Genomic DNA, 20,603 nt, shown 5'->3' on the forward strand with positions numbered 1-20,603 from the left:
GAATGGGCTAAGACCCTTGAAAGAACCACCCCTGCACACGCAGAAGACCCGGCCACGGCAGACAGAAGAATCAGGGACTGGATCACCTCCTCCCTAGACTTAGTACTCCCACTTAGAACCAGGGAAGACAAAAACGGTAAACCTGGCTCTGCACCATGGTATACCGCGGATCTCAGAATACACCGTAAAAATTGCAAAAAAGCCGAACGGCTCTGGAGAAAAAACTGGCGACACGCCAACAAAGAGGCCTACCAGTCTACGGTCAAACTCTATAAAGAGGCCATCAAACTAGCCAAAGCCTCATACTATGATACACGGATACAAGAAGCATCTAACTCAGCCCGAGAATCCTTTTTAATCGTAAAGGAGCTGACCAAGGTCCCCATCACTTCCCCCTCTAACACCCCTAAAGTTGACAGAAGCAATGAGCTAGCGAACTTCTTCAACGATAAAATCACCCGCATCCTGGTCTCCCTCCCACCCCCCGGACCCCCCAGTCACACGGAAAGCCGTATACTCCTCGACCAGGCTGAAAGTAACCTACGCCCCACTTTACCAACATTCCGACCAGTCACCCCCCTAGAGGTTGAGCGAACCCTAACGAAAATGAAAAGTGTGTCTCCCTTGGACCCAGCACCAATCAGGTTCCTCAAGACCGTTGCCTCAGTAATCGTACCTTCTGTTACGGATCTCATCAACAGGTCGTTTGCCCACGGAACCGTCCCTGACAGCTGGAAGAGTGCTGTGGTTAAAGCACTCTTAAAAAAACCTCAGCTAGACCCATCGGACCTGTCTAACTACAGACCAATATCTCTACTCCCTGGTATCAGCAAAGTCACTGAGAAACTGGTAAATACCCAATTAGCCCAGTTCCTTGAAACCAACAACGTGCTTCGACAATCCCAAACCGGATTTCGCCCGGGCCATGGAACAGACACTGCACTCCTCGCAGTCATCGAGGAGGCAAGGGGCATACTGGATTCAGGAGGATCAGTGGCAGTGATCCTCCTGGATCTGAGCGCAGCCTTCGACACGGTCAACCACCGTATCCTTCTGCATAGACTGGCCGATGCAGGACTTACCGGGACAGCAATCAAATGGATTGAATCCTTCCTTACAGGGCGCACTTTCCAAGTGTGGGACGACAATCACCATTCATCCACCCTCCCACTCACAAGCGGCGTCCCCCAGGGCTCCTCCCTGAGCCCGACGCTTTTTAATGTCTATATGGCCCCACTCGAGGACGTGGTAACACCATTTAACATAAAAATGGTGAGCTACGCTGACGATACCCAACTAGTCGTCTCCTTGTCCCAGCTGATTGACCATCCAGAAAATCTGACTAACTGCCTCATAGGAATTCATAACTGGATGAATAACTCATCACTAAAACTGAATGGGACAAAGACGGAAGTGATGCTACTAGGAAAGCAATGGACGACCATCCCTCCAACACTCTGGCCCGATGTGTTCTGAGAAATCCCCCCCCCAAAACGTGAAATCAAGACACTCGGGGTGTGGCTCGAACCACAGCTCACGATGAAAACTCAAGCAACTAAAACCTCGGGCACCTGCTTCGGGCTCATGCGCACGACCCGTAAAATCCTGCCCTTACTGCCACCTACTTCCAGGAAGCTACTCATCCAGGGACTAGTGCTGTCCCGCCTGGACTACAGCAACCTGGTTTATCTGGGAGCCCCCGAGTCCACCATCACGAAACTCCAGCGGACACAGAACGCGGCGGCACGCATGCTTACTAACACCCCTTCCAGAACGTCCGCCAAGCCGGCCCTCAAAGCCCTGCACTGGCTCCCTGTGCGCCAAAGGGTGCAATTCAAAGCGATGTGTACAACACACAAGTTGTTCAACCGATCTGGTCCAGCGATTCTTAGTAAAATGATCACTCCCTACACAGCAACCAGATCCCTACGATCGCAGAATGAGAACCTAGCCAGCACCCCTAGATTCAAAAGAACCCGTACAGGAGGTCGACAATTCTCCGTTCAAGCGGCTAAGGGCTGGAACGCACTCCCTCGCTCCCTCAGACTAGAACCCAACTACCTGGTTTTCCGCAAGAAACTAAAGACTCACCTGTTTCCTAAATAAATTCCTTCTGTTGCTCTCCCCTCCCTCTCTTCCCCCTCAACAGGATTTCAAGTCACATAGCGCGGGGATGCCCTTGGGTCGCCAGGCGCTCTAGAAATCGCTAAAATAAATAAATAAATAAAAGTGGGGGGAGGCGGACGCTCTGTGTTCTGCCGGAAAGGAAGGAGGTGGTCCAGTCCAGGGCCTTCTCTTGGATCCCTTCGTCGTGGAGGCGTGTTTGTAATGTGCAGTGGCAGACCGTGTCGAAGGCGGCTGACAGGTCCAGGAGGATGAGGGCCTCTTTTTCACCGTTGTCTAGCAGGGTCCTGATGTCATCGGTGGTGGCGATGAGGGCAGTTTCGGTGCTGTGGTTGCTGTGGAACCCGGACTGGGAAGGGTCCAGGATGCTGTTCTCCTCGAGGTAGCGTGTCAGTTGTTTGTTGACGGTCTTCTCGATAACCTTCACCGGGAGCAGGGAGATGGGCCGGAAGTTCTTGAGGTCCTCGGGGTCCGCCATGGGTTTCTTGAGTAAGCGTTGATCTCGGCGTGCTTCCAGCTCTCCGGGAAGGTTGCTGTCTCGGAGGAGATGTTGATGACTTTCCGTAGATGGGGTGCGATGGCTGTGCTGGCTTTTTTCAAGATGCGGTGTGGGCATGGGTCTGACGACGATCCGGAGTGGATGGTGCTCATGATCTTGATGGTGTCGTCGTCCTTGATGTTGGTCCAGTAGAGCAGGCGGTTGGTGTGGATGGTGGTCGTTGGGGCAGTGGTCTCAGACATCCACGACAGCTTCAACACCACGACCACCCCGACAGCCACTGTGATCTTGTGGTGGAAGAAGGTGGCCAGCGAGTCGCACAGGTCTTGCGAGGTTGGGATGTCGTTGGTGTTGGAGCTGGGGTTAGAGAGTTCCTTCACGATGTTGAAGAGCTCTTTGCTGTTGTGTGCGTTGTTGTCTAGGTGGTCTTTGAAGGAGGCCCTTTTGGCGGATCTGATGAGATGATGGTGTCTGCGGGTGGCGTTCTTGTGGGCTGCGTAGCTGTCCAGTGTTCGTTCACTGAGCCAGTTCTTCTCCAGTTTTCGGCAGATTTGCTTGGAGACCTGGAGGTCTTCAGTGAACCAGCTGGCTTTCTTGCTGGTGTGACTGTTGGAGGGTTTCTTGAATGGGGTGAGGGTGTTGGCGCAGTCGTCGATCCACTGTCTGAGGATGCGTGCGTCGGGGTCGGCGGGTGGGCTCTTGGAGAGGGTGGTGGTTAGCTGGTCTTCGTGACTTTGCTCTAGCAGCGGCGAGGCATCTGTTGGGTGTGTGGTGGGCTTCTTGAAGGTTAAGTGGATGCAGCGATGGTCGATCCAGTGGAGTTCGGTGGTGTGGTTGAAGGTGACATGGGGGCTTGCGGAGAAGATGGGGTCAAGCCTGTGGCCAACGGCGGGGGTGGGTGTTGTGGCGAGTTGTCTGAGTCCGAGGTTGGCTAGGTTGTTGATCAGGGTGGTGGAGTTGGTGTCGTCGTTGTTCTCGAGATGGAAGTTCAGGTCCCCGAGGAGGATGTAGTCCGTGGAGGCGAGGGCGTGTGTGCTGATGAAGTCGGCGATGGAGTCGCTGAACTGTGGTCAGGGTCCGGGGGGGTCTGTAGACGAGGGTTCCTCTGAGGGTGGTGTTTGGGTCGGTGTGGATCTGGAAGTGCTGGTGTCGTCGGTGTTGGTCGAGACTCTGAGAGTGTTCCTGTGGACGATGGTGATTCCTCCTCCTGTCCGTTGGTGCGGTCCCTGCAGGTGATCTTGTAGCCTTCCGGGATGGCTATGGAGATGTCGGGTGCTGAGGCGGGGTTCAGCCATGTCTCTGTCAGGAAGGCGACGTCTGGGGAGGTTGAGTTGGTCCCAGAGTTCAACAACGTGTTTGCGGGCGGAGCGGGTGTTGAGGAGGATGCATTTGAGGTAGTTGGGTTCTTTCCTGGTCGGCAGCTTGGCAGGGCGGATGCTGGTGAAGCTGCAGTTCCGGCAGGTGAAAGGTCTGTGGGTGCGTTTCGGGGCAGCCAGGAAGCAGGTGTGTGATCGTCCGGTGTTGGGTGCGTGGAGGGTGCTGGCATTTAGCGGTGTCGGGCGTCGTGGCGTCCGCGGGGGCCAGGGGGTCTGGCGCTGGGCGCGGTCCAGGCACGGATGGGCGCAGACGGGCTTGCCTTAGGCACGGACGCTGCGTGCGCTCTCCATATGAGGGGAGGTGGGAGGGAGGAGCAGCTGGGAGGTGGGAGCGGGGTGGCGAATGGGAGAGCAGGGGGGCTGGGCCGCAGGGACACAGCGGCGGGAAAGAAGCTGGTGAGGGACGGCGGGGGGAGCTAAGGGAAAACCGGGCACAAGAGATGCAGAAGGAAAACAAAATTAGGCAACAGGGCACAAGAAATGCGGAAGGAAAACAAAATTAGGCAACGGGGCACAAGAAATGCGGAAGGAAAACAAAAGTAGGTAAATAAGGCAAAGTCTGGCAAAGCAATGCAGCAGCAGGGGGAGCGAACTGCCTGCGAGCAGTATCAGAGGGTAGGGTATGCTTGCAAAACTCATATCAACATATCCACCTATCACATTCCCGCTACTGTGTCTTAAATAAGATACAGAATGGGAGATTCTGATATTTGATATCCCGGTCACATGATACGGTTTGGACTAAGGTTTTTGTGGAACCAATTGCCCTACCTCTGGTAAAGAAGGCATTTTGCATCAAGTTGAAGCCATGTGGGGCCTAGCATACATTTTTAGGCCTGCTCCACTCAAAACCACTCAACAGTCTGTTTCTACAACTCTTAACTTTGATCATTAACATAAGCACTCATCAGTATGCCAATCCTCCTTTCGTCCATATTTCCCTACATCACCTAGATCAAAAAACAGGACATTTTCTGACTGTAAACTGGCATTCTCCTGTTTTCCATTTTGCTTACTTCGAGTGGGTTTTTGTGCTTTGTTTGTATCACTTCTTGCTCATACAGTGGACACCATTGTTCATGCTTAAGCTAACTAAAAAGGATTACGGTTTGTAAATGGGGTATACTCTTGGGTGCAAGTTCGTCTTTGATCAGGTGACCAGTTAAATGGTGTCCAATCCCTAATCTTTCATGTGTTTTTGAAGGATTTGGGTTCCTACATATTTGTTAGTATTTTTCACCTTTCTTAGCTAAATATTGTTGAAGATTGGTGTTAAACAACATTGTTGTAGATCTTGCACAAGCACGCTAGTGAGATTTTACTCCTGTTGCTTGAAAATTATTTATACTGACTTCTTTGAGGATTTGAGACCTTGTCTGTGGTTGTGGGGCAGTTCGTGGTCGCTGGGCCGTAGCCATATGGGGTTTAGTAGTTTACCACTGGGATCTAGGGCCAAGCTACTGCCCTTGTTGATTTGAACAGCGATTGTTCGAACCGTCAGATACTTTATCCCGGACGGACTCGTGGGTTTATAAACCAAAACAGCGTGACTTAAATCACTCACCATAAACCCTGTCCAGTCAGAGCTGTATCTTTTGAAAGGAAGAGGTCTTTATGCAGGAACCGGAGTGGAGTTAAAGCGACTGATCACTTTAGCTCCAGCTCGTCTCCTGCTCTCTGCAGTAATATTCCAAATCTGGGAAATCTGGAAGAGAACAGTTAAACAGCCAAGTCAGGATTTCCTGAAAAGAAGCCCTCTCCTCTCATGCAGCAGGATATCACAGTGCCAAATGTTTAGGTATCAAGTGTTTTGGAGTAAAAGTCCTCCTTTCTGTTACATAATTTAACCGGAATGGTGTAAAGAGCTGAGTACATGTTCTTTTCCTCATTTTTAGGCAATGTGTGAAAAAGCTTTCCAGTTGTGGGACCATCCGGTTAGCTCTCATTTTTACGCAACAAACTATGTGAAGCGCTTGCTGGAGAAACGTTGGACAAAAGAGGTGAAGTAATAGACAATAACTCTGGATGCATTTGTTGGTCTGTGGAAAGCATGCATGGTAATGTTGAGGTGATGAACAAATGCCTTTAACTGTTTCCTGTGTATTTATGAACAGCTCTACAGTCTATCCACGATTGAGACTTCAGCAGCCTGCGTGATGTTTCTGCCACTGAACTATTTAGTTGGCATGCTTGCAGAGGTGGAGGACAAAGGTATTTTACACTTAATGTATATATTCATACAATTTTATGCACCTGTAAATTAGTAGGTATATGCACACTTTGAATGATACAATCTTAATTATGTTTGCAATATTGCTTTCAGTATTAAGATATAGTCCAATATTTGAGAACACCCAGTTGCAGGATAGATTAAAAAGCAATGCTCCCTTTAGCCTTCCGAGGAAAGACATAAGACAGAAATATTTTCAAAACTATTAAATCGAAACGTTCTGTGACAGCACACCATCAAACCAGCCTCTATTAGGTGTAGCTTTGAAGCACTTCCTGTCTTTAAGTCTCATGTACCATTTGAGGACCATGTAGCTGCATATCTCAAAGCTCACCTGTCACATTACAAATTTAGTAGCACAGATTCTTATGTCTGTGGGTATTAGGTTCCTTGTAGTTCTTAGGTTTGCTTTAATATTATAGGTACTTCACTCTGCAAGCTATCAAAGGAGTGTCAGTGAGCTGTTAAGTATTCATGGAGTCTTTTATGGTTTAAATCTTTTATTAGCATTTCCAAATGAGACAAAACAAGCACCAGCAGCAGATTCACTACCACCCTGGGTGAACACCCGCAGTGCAGCTTTACAAAGCATTATTTTGTGCTGATAACAAAAGAACTAAGCCCAACCCCCCATTTTCAACCTCCCTCCCCCACTCACACCTCTCAGGACAATACCCATTGTGTAATAGGGAAGTCTTTCACTTTCTGCATTTGCTGCTTGAGGGTGCGCCTCAGTCAGGCGCAGTAGCCGGAGATAGCTGGGGCAAGTCAGCTCGTGAAACTCCTGCGATAATAAAGACACAAATGGGCCCCATGTACCTGAGAACTCTGATCCTTTCCTAGCTAAGGACATGGTGATCTTCTCCATTCCTAGAATGTGCTATATCTTGTGTAGCCAGTTGGTATGGGTAGGGACAAGTGCCATGCCCCAGTGACCAAGGATAGTTTGAGTGGCTGCTCCCAGTGCCATGCCAATCTGGCGGCCACACTTATATTTTAAAGGGAATGTGAGAGGATTCGGAAGCCCTAGAAGTATGTAGGCCGGGAATCACAGCAGCTGAGTGTCCTGGTGGCGATCTATATCATCTATAACCTGTTTCCAGTATTGCTTAATCTGGGGGCAGTCCTACACTATATGTGTTAAAGTCCCTAGCCCCCTACAGCCCCGCCAGCAGTTAACGCTTTGTGCTGGCCTTTTTCTATGTATCCTGACCGGCGTATAATACCAGTATGTTGCGATTTTGGTCAGCGTCTCAGTGAGAGCTGTGCAGTGGGCTGTGTGATGGGCCCTGTATGATATGTCCTCCCATTCTCTGGCGCTCAAAGTCCGCCCGAGTTCCTCCTCCCATCTAGCCTGCCCCTCCTTGATAGTGTGATTATGCCTTTGGAGTAAGATGGCGTGTATTTCGAATATTGGACTTTTATACGACGATTTAGCCAGAAGCCATTTTTCATACTGGGTTAAATAGCGCTGCTTGTTGGGCCTATTTATGTTGGGCCTATTTAGTGGGTGCATGATCCAATGTTGTAGGTAGTGCAGCCTGTCAGACTCGGGAAATCCAAATTCTTAACGCATCTGGGGAAAGGAAAGTAAGCTGTCCGGGTTAAAAAAACAGGCCCATAGAACGGCAGGCCAACCGTCTCCAGGTCGCGAATCACCCAGCCGCAGCCCCTGGAGTGAAATCTGGATTTTAAGAGAGAGGGGTCAATGGTGATGGATGGGTGGTCAGTCCGTGTTAAATACTGATTTGATCCCAGGCATTCATGGTCCTCCGGCTTACCGGCGATAGATACAAGGATGGGGGCCTGTGCTTTTTAGAGAGAAAGGGGATCTTCCAAAGAGATGTTCCCACCACTGTCCTGTCCTGGAAGAGCCAGTGCTTTTAGGACTCTGGGTGACCCCACTCCACCAGGAAACGCAGTTGTTCCGCCTTGTAGTACTGTTGTAGGTCCGGGATTCCCAGGCCCCCTATGTCTGGTGGTATCAAATATCTTTTCATACGGGGTTTCCTACCCTGCCAGATAAATTGCGCGTACTCAGACTTGAGTGCGGTGTTAATGCCTGGTGGCGACAAGAGGGGTAGAGTTTGGAAGAGGACAAGACTTTGGGGAGGATTGTCATTTTAGAAGCCGCAATCCATCCCAGCCAAGAGATTCGGAGGTGTTTCCACCTTCCTAGATCTTACCGGATTTGGCGAAGTAGCGCCTTGTAGTTGCACTTTACTAGAGCACGAGTTGTGGCGGCCAATTCAATCACCAGATATGGGATCGTCTTGGAGGCCCATTGAATGGGGTAAAGCTTCGCCAGTTGCCCGACTATGTGAGGCGGCATGGAGAGGTTAAGAGCCTGGGACGTCTCTGTTTATTTGAAACCCCAAAGCTCCCCCGAACACCCCTAGCTCCCCCGAAAAAGCTGTCAGGGAGGTAGTTGGTCTCTCCAATGTGGAACGGACGTCATCCTCATATAAACTGATGGAGATGCAGTCCCCTCTGAAGTGCGCACTGCAGATGTCCGGTTGGTCCCGGATCCTCTGGTCCATGGGCTCCATATAGAGGGCGAAGAGCAAGGGGTACAGAGGGCCGCCCTGCCTGGTGCCTCTGGGAAGGGGGTAGAAGTGTACCCATTGAGACGGACCGCTGCCGTTAGGGCGTGATAGCAGTTAAAAATTCAGTCCTGCATTTATCTCGAAATCCAAAATGTTTGAGAACCTCTTCTAAAAATGGCCAGTGGACCCGGTCAAAGGCCTTCTCTGCATCCACTGCTAGCAGCATGTAATCTCCCTGTGCCCTACCAGCCTTGTCAGTGATGTGGAGAATACGTTTGGTATTATCGCCACAGCACAGAGACCGCCCTATTCGCCACCACAGATGACATCCGCACCCTCCTGGACCAAGGCCACTCCGCAGCCCTTATCCTACTTGACCTATCAGCGGCCTTCAATACTGTCTCCCACCACACACTAGTCGCCAGACTACACGGTGCATGTATACAAGGAACAGCCCTGGACTGGATCCGATCATTCCTCACCGGAGGAAGCCAAAGGATCAGACTCCCACCCTTCCTCTCAGACCCCACGAAAATCACCTGTGGAGTCCCACAGGGTTTATCACTAAGCCCCACCCACTACATGGCCCCCCTCGCAGCCATCGTCCGACAACACAGCCTCAACATCGTATCCTATGCCGACAACACCCAGCTCATCCTCTCCCTCACCAAAGACCCCACCACTACCAAACTCAATTTCCAGAAAATAATGCAAGACGTCGCAGTCTGGCTGACCAACAGCTGCCTGAAGCTCAACGCCGAGAAGACAGAAGTCATCATCCTTGGTACCACCCTTTCTGCATCGGACAGCACCTGGTGGCTGACCGCCCTCGGAAGCCCACCTACCCCCTCAGACCATGCCAAGAACCTCGGCATCGTACTCTATTCATCACTCACCATGAACCAACAGGTCAACGCCGTCACCTCCAGCTGCTTCAACACCCTCCACATCCTCCGCAAAACCTTCAAGAGGATCCCCCTGAGTCAAGGAAAACAGTCCCCCATGCACTCATCACCAGCAGACTGGACTATGGAAACACACTCTACGCCGGCAACAAGTCCCTACTCCGCAAACTCCAGACAATACAGAACACCGTTGCCAGGCTCGTCCTCGGCATCCCCCGACATGAACACATCAGCCAACACCTATGAAGTCTCCACTGGCTCCCCGTGGAGAAAAGAGTCACTTTCAAAATCCTCACTCACACCTACAAATTCCTACATAACAACGGACTCAAATATCTCAACGACAGAATCAACTTCAACATACCCAAAAGAAACTTTCGATCTTCGCACTGGCCCGAACCCCTGCGCATCCACAGAGCCAGAGCAAGCTGAAAATCCTTCTCTCACATTGCAGCCAAGACCTGGAATGAGCTATCGGCAGACATCAGACGCGCCCCCACCCTGAACAACTTTAGGAAGACCCTCAAGACCTGGCTCTTCGGCTAAACAAATCTGCGCCCCACCCCCTCAGCGCCTTGAGACTCTCATGGGTTAGTAGCGCGCTTACAATTCCCTGATTGATCAGTAGTTTGTATACAGGGAAAAAAGCCTGCTTGGTCCGGGTCCACTAGGAAGTGTAAGTATACATTGAGCGATAATGCTGGTGAATAATTTTAAATCTATGTTAAACAACTAAATGGGTCTGTTTGAGCTTCATCTCGATTTATCTTTGCCCGGCTTGGGCAGAACTATTATAGAGGATGCAAGCATCGAGGCTGGGATTGCGCCGGGCTCCGAGAAAGAATTAAAGAGCCTTGTCAGGAGAGGTGCAAGGACTGGGCAGAAAGTCTTGTAAAAGGCCGTCGAGTAGCCGCCCGAGCCTGGTTATTTAGCGAGTTTGAGACATGCAATGGCCGATATGACCTACTCTATGCGGAAATCCCCGTTGAGGGATTCCGCCTGGTCAGGAGTAAGGAAAGCTGTTCATGCCTCATGGAGGTAGTGAGCTCTGGTCTCAGGGTCTAGAGATTGACCGGAGTAGAGGCGTGCATAGAAATCTCTGAAAGTGTTCGCTATGTCTGGGCCCTCAGACGCCAGCTCAGCTCCCCTTGCGTTGTGTAAATTGATTGGATGCCTTAGTCCTGTCTTTTTGTCCGCAAGTTATTGGCTAGGTGGCGACCACATTTGTTCCCTCCCCCACATAGTAAGAGTGGCGCAAGCGCAGAGCGGTTTATTTTGCCCTGTCCATATCTATCGCCACCAGCTGAGCGCGAACTTTGCTAAGCTGGTGCCACATTGTGGGAGCTCTATCGCGGTGGATGTGTTCGAGCTCTTTGGTGTGCCTAATGAGGTCCAACCTTTTCTCCCTACAGGTTTTGTTGTCTGCACATGCTATTGCAATAAACTCTCCCCTCAAGACTACTTTGAGTGTGTCCCAAAAGGCTGTTAGTGAAGTATCTGGAGTGTCGTGTGTGAGGAAATCTTTGTGATTGCTGGATTTGTTTTATAACTTCCTGATGGTGCAGCAATGTGTTGCACAGTCGCCAATGTCGGGTGGGGGGGGTCACCGGGGAAAAGGACAGCGTGATAGCAACTTCGCCATGATCTGGCAGTGCAGCCGTATGGATTTCAATATCGTTTGAGCAGTTGTGTCTCCCGCATGCCCAGAATGTAATCCAGCCTGGCAAATGTTTTATGTGCGTTAAAGTAAAAGGAGTATTACTTAGCCTGCGGGTGCCTGAACCTCCGCAAATCCACCACTCCCATTTCATGCAGTTTCTCCTGGCCCTTGCCCGACAGTGCCCCCACCTGACCCTGCCTCCGGGTTGATCTGTCCAGCGAGTTGTCGAACACTAAATTAAGATCCCCTCCCAGCAGTACCAAGTGTTCCTCCGTGTCCAGCGCCCTCTCCAAGGCGTCATGCAAGAACTCCTCCTGGCTCTCATTAGGTGAATAAATGGAACCCAGCACTAGTGGCCTTCCTGCAAGGGAAAAACAGTATATGAGGAGTCTGCCCCTGAGCTCATATTTTTTCTGCTCCACCCTACCCTGAAAAGATTTAGCCACCAGAATGGCCACACCTGCTGATTTAGAAGGGGCAGAAGAGAAAAACTGCTGTGGAAAAGCCCTAGGCCGCAATCTATGACTATTCCTGGCTAGAAGTGGATCTCCTGTAGAAAGAATATGTTTGCATGTATGGATTCAAGATAGTTAAGTAACGCCCTGCATTTGACAGGGTTGTTAAGACCACGCACATTAAGTGTAAGGAGTCTAAGGAGGTTACCAGCCATAAGTCACATGGGGTTTCGCCTGCCCCTGTCTGTATCAGCTCCATCCCCCCCTCTGGGGCTGCTATCAAAGTTAATTATCCTATTGTGGGAAAAGTAAGTGAGCTACCGCCCAATCCGTTTGCGGATTAGTGTATTACCCAAGACAAAATCCAATCAGAACAAATAACAACAAAAATATAAACCCAACAATTCGTCCCGCAGCTTCCAGAGACTGCATGGTGAGTTCAGTGGAGTTGTCAATGTGGTCAATGGACCCGACCCTCCCTCCCGCCGCCCTGCCCCGTTTCGATGCTCAGAGTTTATGTGTGGCCAGATTGTCAATCCCCTTCAGCTTTCGCTATGGCCTAGGTAACTGCCTCTAACACTGCCTGCTGGCCCTTGTCGATCTCCTCTGGGTCTGTTTTTTTCACTGTGTGGCGTCTATTTACTCTCTGCCATCCAGAGTTCCGCTCTCTTTGGGAGGTAGAGGGGAACCCTCTCGTCTGCTGCTGTTCTGGGGGCTCAATTCCCAGCATAGGGCAAGTCTCAATTAAAGAGCGTAATTGGTGAAGCCTTTCCTCACAGGGGAAGATCAGGCGAAATGGGTGGCCCCAGGAATAAGTGATCCCATGGCTGCGAAGGTGAGCTGTAGTTGGGTGAAAAGAACAATTGTTACTTACCTGTAAACAGGTGGTTCTCCAGTATTGGTGTCTTTCATAGATTCACATGCTTGAATATTCCCCGTCGTCGGAGTGGGAGTCCCACGGTAAATAATATAGCAATATATACAGCCATAATATATATATATATACATAAGTAATCATATAAAACAGAGATATAAGTAAGTAATAACATCAAGAATGTCCCTATAAGAAATTTCCATAGAGATACATGGAAAGAGAAAAAAAGACATTCGTAGTCTATCTCTGTCATTATGTTAGTCCGAACTCCGGCCAATCAGGCGCCAGCTCCTCTCTAGAACCTTCTCCTCAGAGCTCCTCACCTCAGATTTTCGTAGCACCATAGTGACTCAGAGTGTATGAGGAGAAGAGAGCCTCTGAAGGGAGGAGGGAGGGTCGCATGTGAATCTATGAAAGACACCAATACTGGAGAACCACCTGTTTACAGGTAAGTAACAATTGTTCTTCTCCAGTATTGGGGTGTCTTTCATAGATTCACATGCTTGAATATAGAATAGCTAGCAGTAACAATATCATTGTTTCCATGATCACACAGCTTCGAAATTGTAATGACAATCAATCTTCTTATGCATATGACAGTACTGAATAACTGTAACAGTATAAATGCATCATTATGTCAATTATAAATGGAAACAATATGGAGGAGGGAAGGAAGAGGCTCATCTTATTTAAAAAAGATTGCGAAGCACTGCCTGCCCAACTGCAGCATCCTCCTCGTTTAAAGTTGTCAAGCAATAGTGTCTTGTAAACGTGTGTCTGCTCGACCACGTAGCTGCTCTGCAGCTCTGATGCAAAGGCACTCCAGCAAATAAAGCAGTTGAGGAAGACATTGCTCTGGTGGAGTGAGCCCTCACTGGTGACTGCAATGGCTTGTTTGCCTTTTGATGGCAGAAGACGATGGCAGCTGAAACTTAACGTGCAATAGTTGGTTTCGTCACTGGACGACCTTTGTGAAAGCGTCCATAAACTATGAATAGTTGATCAATCCTTCGTAAAGCAGCCGTTCTGCTGATGTAGAATGTTAAACCTAGTTTCACATCCAGGGAATGTAATCTCTGCTCCGTAGGAGTTTGCGGATAGCAAAGAAAGTTCTTAAAATCACTGGTTCGTTAATATGAACGTCTGAAGGCACCTTCAGCAAGAAATTTGGATCTGTACGCACTACTACAGAATCTGGTTTGAACTGTAGGAAAAAGGTGGATTTATTGTAAATGCATGAATGTCACGGACGCGACGTGAAGACGTTAGCGCCCGAAGAAAAGCCACCTTCCATGTTAGATACTACAACTCGACCTTGTGAATCGGTTCGTACGGTGGTCTCATTAGTTGAGCCAATACGATGTTCAGATGCCACAATGGAGGAGATTTACAAAATAACCCCTAGACGAATTGATGGATAATCCTTGAAGAAACAAAAGGGAAGTTGAACCATCCTGACGGAAACGGAAAATTGCCGCCAGAAAAAACCCCTAAAGGTTGCATGAGAGAAACCCGGAGTTAGCTAAATGCAAGAAGAACGGTAAAAATTGTTCTGGTGTGGAGTGAAAACGGGTGCACCCCATTAGATGCACACCAGTGGGGAACACTTTTCCACTTTAATTTGTACGTTTTCACCGTAGAAGGAGCCCTCGCCTGAGCTAAAATGTCTCTACAGTCCTGTGGAGTATCCAAATGGGCAAATTCACAGTGCTCAGGTTCCAAGCTGATAAGCTCAGTGAGGAGGGATTCGGATGACCAATTTTCCCCTTGTCCATCGTGAGTAGATCTGCACGAGGCTGTAGAATGATTGGTTCGGATTGAGACAATAGGAGTAGTTCTGAGAACCATGCCTGCCGAGGCCAACGGGGGGCTATAGAAGTAGATGGCAAGGTTGCCTCCGCATCTACCACAGAAACTCGAGGTACGAGTGGGATTGGGGAAAGAAAAAACGTAGTCAAACAGATCGTACCAGTCCATCAAAAGGCATTGCCCAGAGATCTTTTGTGGGGAAGCCAGCTTGCGTAATCACGGCATTTCCGGTTCTCTAGTGTGGCAAAGAGATCCAGCTGTGGGCGACCCCATCGTTGAAATATCCTCTCTAGAGTTGGTTGATGCAACTCCCATTCATGGGTCGATGAGGAGGACCCGCTCAGGGAATCCGCCAGGATATTGGATACCCCCGGTCGATTAACTGCTGCATATCGTGATGCGATGGTTGATAGACCAATCCCAAATCGACTGAGCTAGTCGAGACAGTTTCGGAGATTTTATCCTGCCCTGCTTGTTTATATAGTGCATGCAGGTTGTATAGTCTGTCTGTATCAGGACTGATTCTCCTTGGATTAAAGGATGAAAAGCTTTGAGAGCCAGCAATATATAGCCATGAGATCCAACCTGTAGAAGTGCCAGGTTTTTTTTTTTTTTTTTTTTTTAACATATTGACCATTTTCCTTTTATTGATAAAAACCTCCAAATGAGCACCCCATCCTTCCAGAGAGGCGTCTGTTATTGTCATGTCTGGTACCATTGTCAGAAGAGAAATGCCTTCCGTTAGATTTAACAGTTGCGTCCACCACCTTTGCGCCAACTTCATCCGATCTGTGACGTTTACAACATCGTTCAAAGAACCTGTAACCTGGCGTTCTTGGACATCCAGTACTCCTTGGATGGGGCGTGTCTGTAATCTGCAATGAGGGATCAATGCAATGCATGATGACGCCATTTTCAGAAAGGACTTCAATATTCTTACAGAAACGGGTCTTTTTGATCTGACAAGGGTTACCAGTCGGAGAATTTTTTGAAGACGGTCTTGGGAGAGAAGTGCCCTTGCTGACACTGTGTCTAAAGTTGCTCCCAGAAAATCCGTGCGATGAGAAGGCAGTAGATGGGACTTTGTGGTATTTATGGAGAGCCCTAAGGCGCGAAACCACCTCCTGTCAAAGATGTGTGTGTTGTAGAAGTTGAACTTTCGATTGTGATTTTAGGAGATAGTCGTCCAGAAATGGAAAGATCTGAACACCCTGGAACGTAGGACGCTACCACAGGGGCTAGCACCCTTGTAAACCCTCGAGGGGCCGAGCGCAGTCCGAATGGTAAACTTTGAACTGGAAAATCCCCTCGACCCACTCGAAAACGAAGAAATTTCCGATGTTGTCGTAGTATGGAGATATGTAAATATGCATCTTGGAGGTTGATTGTTTCCATGAAATCTCCTTGTGAAAATAATCGCAAGATCTCTACATGCGTTCGCCTACGAAAAGAATGTTTCTTTAGATACCTGCTGAGAGCCCTCAGATCTAGAATGGGCTTCCATTCCCCCTTCCTTTTGGTGATAAGGAAGAATCGGGAATAAATCCTTTCCCTCTTTTGAAATCTTGGTACTACTCCTATGGCTCCCTTGTGTTATAGAAATTGAACTTGTAACAGTTCTTTGATATGAGCCGGTGGCAGTCCGGTAGGTGGTGTGGGTGGAGGGAATTCGATGAACTCCAAAGTGTGACCTCTTGCTATAATTTCCAAAACCCAACGGTTCCTTGTATGGAGGACCATTGAAAATAGTACCGATAGATTCGATCTCCAATTTTCTGGGACTGATGGAAGTCATGTCTCTTAGGAGTGTAACCCTTGTAAGAGGATTTTCCTCTGTAAGTCTTGGAAGACTGCTGTCGAGAAGTTTGCTGTTGGTTAGAGGAATATCGGTTTGAACCCTGGTTATAAGGTCGATATTGATTGATTCCTCTTCGAAAATAGAGGTGCCGCGTCCGCGTGCACCCCGAAAGGGTTGTTATCAAAATTGCAATGTGCCCAGAGAGCGAGCAGTATCTGTATCTTTCTTTATCGATTGGAGAGCTTCATCCACCTGATCTCCGAATAAAACCTCTTCTTCGTCATATGCCATGGTCTTTGACGGTTCCGGCAGTTGCTCAACTAGTGTTGACATATCCGCCCATACTTGACGGTCCTAACGACCCAGGATGGCCAAAGCATTAGCCGCTCTCACCATGGTGGAAGCCATCGAAGAGAATTTTCACCCTATGGCATCCAAACGACGTCGACCACGATCAGGTGGTGCAGTGATCGTAGATGCAGGGTTTCTAGCCCGGCGTTGCTCTGCCTGTGTGACTACAGAATCTGGCTTCGCTTGACCAGTGAGGCACGCTGGTGCTCCTAATGGTGATTTGTACCTTTTTCTCCAATCAAGGCACCCGTGCTGGAAGACTATGAGGCCTCCATAATCTTTTTGCCTTCCTCCCCAATAAATTCGATTATAGGGATTGTATGTGTTTGTTTAACAGGCTGATCTTTGAAATCGTACAGGAAATAATCCTTCGTTAATTTGAACGTTAGTGCTGTCCTATCCCTTAACTGGTGGAACTTGCATATCAACAGGTGGTGAGTCACCAGGTAGCACCGGAGAGGGAGATGGTGTTTGGGCATGATAGTTATCCCACTCCGCCATACCATCATCATCATCATCAGCATCGCCACCATCATCGAGAATCTCACCATCCTCCCTGTCCTGAGGAATTTCTTCTTCTTCTTCAGTATCATGAGGAGGTACTGTCCGAGTTGAAGAATGTCTCAGCGGTACTGTAGGTATTACCACAGAAAGTATTGGAGCCGGTACCGGTTCCGATATAGTTGTTGGCACCACTGGAGTAAGCGGAACCACAGACACTTGTGGTGATAAAGGAAAAAACCGCCGATTATAGTTGTCACAACCGATTCAGCTAAACCTTCTTCTGAATCTTGATCTGAGTCAGTGGTAAAACAATGGTTAAGGAAGGCGGGAATCCTCCACCGATATAACTTCACCCGACCTTTCTTGTCAAGTACTCGGTGGTAATGGTAATAAAGGAACAGCAGCAAAGGACGAAGTAGTCGCTGTATATGTCGAAGAGATTTGGATTTTTAATGACCTCTGTGCAGAAGTCGTCTTTTTTAAACCCTTATTTTTACCGATGAGACTGCAGTCAACGGGCTCTGAGGCATAGAAGGCTATTGAAGAGATCTTTGTAGACGGAATCGTCTACGGAACCATCGTCGACGGAAACCACCATCGAAAGATTCATTGCCGATGGAACCATAGTCGACGGAACCATCGTCGACGGAATCACCGTAGACGAAACCACCGTAGACGGAACCACCGTAGACGGAATCACCGTAGACGGAATCACCGTAGACGGAACCACCGTAGACGGAATCACCGTAGACGGAATCACCGTAGACGGAATCACCGTAGACGGAATCACCGTAGACGGAATCACCGTAGACGGAATCATCGTAGACGGAGCCACCGTCGACGGAATCATCGTCGACGGAGCCATCGTCGACGGAGCCATCGTCGACGGAGCCATCGTCGACGGAATCACCGTAGACGGAACCACCGTCGACGGAACCGCCGTCGACGGAGCCATCGTCGACGGAGCCATCGTCGACGGAGCCCCCGTCGACGGAGCCATCGTCGACGGAGCCCCCGTCGACGGAGCCCTCGTAGACGGAGCCATCGTCGACGGAGCCCCCGTCGACGGAGCCCTCGTAGACGGAGCCCTCGTAGACGGAGCCCTCGTAGACGGAGCCCTCGTAGACGGAGCCCTCGTAGACGGAGCCATCGTAGACGGAGCCATCGTAGACGATGAAGCCATCTTTGAAAAAACTGGAAAGTTGAAAACCTCACTAGCCTGAGAACTATGTCTCGTGGGCGACACAGCAGTATTCAAAGAAGAAGAAGTGGCAGATGTCATAGTCAGAGACATTTTCTTCTTTTAAGGAAGGAGTAGGTAACTCCTGTACACTACTGCGTTTTGAGGCTGTGTGGGAACGGCCAGAAGTAAAGTTTTCTACCTCAGAAAATTACTTCATATTTATCCTTAAGTCTCTGGAGCCACAACAAGAGACGGCCTTCCCTGTCTTTCAGAGTTTTTGTAGAAAAAATTCTACAGAATTTATATTCACCCACTTCATGGTAGGGTAAAGACAGTAAATACACTTACTGTGTGGATCTTCTGAGAATAACGTAGCTTTCCACAAAAGAACAAAGTCTAAACAAAGACTTCTTACTTGAAGTCATCCTGAAGAGAAAAAACTGAGCAGAGCTCAGGGAGACTCCCTTTCACACGACGTGCGGTAGAAAATCTGAGGTGAGGAGCTCTGAGGAGAAGGTTCTAGAGAGGAGCTGGCGCCTGATTGGCCGGAGTTCGGACTAACATAATGACAGAGATAGACTACGAATGTCTTTTTTTCTCTTTCCATGTATCTCTATGGAAATTTCTTATAGGGACATTCTTGATGTTATTACTTACTTATATCTCTGTTTTATATGATTACTTATGTATATATATATATATTATGGCTGTATATATTGCTATATTATTTACCGTGGGACTCCCACTCCGACGACGGGGAATATTCAAGCATGTGAATCTATGAAAGACACCCCAATACTGGAGAAGTTAGATGCTTTTGAAGAGTAAGGGCGGCTAGGTCCTAAAAGAGGGCCGGAGTGTGTCCCTGGAATTCAATGGCGTGCATGTTGCGTGCTTTTCTCAAGATCTTCTCTTTACCATGAAAGTCAAGCACGCATACCAGTATATCCAGTGGATTGGAGGAGTTTTGCCTATTGGGTTCTGCTCGTGGGCTCTATCGAGTAGAATGCTGGTTTCTGGGGGACGCCCCAGGATATGATGAACAAGATTACGGACAAAACCAAAAATGTCTTCCCCCCTCCACTTTGGGCGCCACTCCCCATGTGCGAACATTATTTTTCGAGATTCATGCAGTCTTTTAAACATTTTTTTATTTAAGATGTTCAACAATAACATAGCCCAATAATACAGGACAATAGAGTGCAATACATGATCTCTTGATAACATTCCATAGTTTAGCTGAGTGGTAGCAAGTACAATCAAGTTTGACAAAGCTGGGACAACCTCCCATCCACCACTTATATTCAATTGACCAAAAGAAAGCTTAGTGGCAAATCATACATAGTAAGCATCTCATTAAGTCACATAATTATGCTATAATTGCGGCACGGCAGGCTCGCAGAGGGACCCAGACATCACAAGGCCAAGAAGCACGCCCAGGAGTGTTTTGTAAACATTAGTGTTAACTGCAGTTAGTCCTGACTCTCGGCCAACCTGCATAGTATGGTGCCATCGTTTGCTGCCATTACAGTTACTCTACATTTGCACAGTTTAAGTGTAACAGCAAGAAGTTTATGGTACGGGTTGGGAATTTATTTTACGTGTCTCAGGAGAGCAAGCAAAGGGCATAACTGAAACGGCACACCAATAATGTCCTGTACCACCTCCAATATTATTTTCCTTTATGCCTAAATTTATGGGGTGGGGCAGGGGAGGACCGAACCATGTACAGCAAGTCTGTATCGGGGGCATTCTATCTCCGGTAGTAATGTGTTGTTATTTTGTGCATTTAGTGTGCAAATGTACATACTTCTAATCAAACGAGCTGTGCTTGGGTTCACATCAGATAGAGTGAACAATACTGTTGGCTTTCCTGGCACTGGCGGGAATAATACTTTTATAGAGCACCTTAGGCATTGATAAAAAAGAAAGTGTATCCATCAATGTGCAGGGATTACCAATAAGGAAGTCTGTGTATGATAGGAAACTCCCACTTGGGAGTAAGGCACCCAGCATCTTGAACTCCGCCATCCCACAGGTATTTGATTATCCCAGGTTAAGCGATCAAGGGCAATCTGTGTTGATGGGACAGAAGGCGATGTGGAGAAGAAAGTTCTTTGATATTTGTTAAGGATGCAAGTCCGGACTAAGCCCACCTAACGTATTCCACTGCATGGATCTCAGTGGTTGGGTGGCAGAGCTTATACAGCAGGGCATTGAGCAGGGCAGGAGCACCGAGCCCTGTCTTAAGATCTAATGTGCGTGGGTGCCGTGTAGGGTGGAACCATT

General features: G+C 48.6%; 1 protein-coding gene across 2 annotated transcripts in view; it reads left to right on the forward strand.

The window, feature by feature from the left end:
• Positions 1–20,603, forward strand: part of GSAP (gamma-secretase activating protein) — a 762,740-nt gene that overhangs the window by 717,397 nt on the left and 24,740 nt on the right. For both annotated transcript variants that reach the window (XM_085654015.1, XM_085654016.1), the window contains 2 exons: positions 5,895–5,999; positions 6,114–6,210. In XM_085654015.1, coding sequence (XP_085510141.1) covers positions 5,895–5,999; positions 6,114–6,210 — 202 coding nt within the window. The remainder of the gene's footprint in view (positions 1–5,894; positions 6,000–6,113; positions 6,211–20,603) is intronic.

The sequence above is a fragment of the Triturus cristatus genome, chromosome 4_1 (assembly GCF_964204655.1).
Source record: "Triturus cristatus chromosome 4_1, aTriCri1.1, whole genome shotgun sequence".
Classification (NCBI taxonomy): domain Eukaryota; kingdom Metazoa; phylum Chordata; class Amphibia; order Caudata; family Salamandridae; genus Triturus; species Triturus cristatus.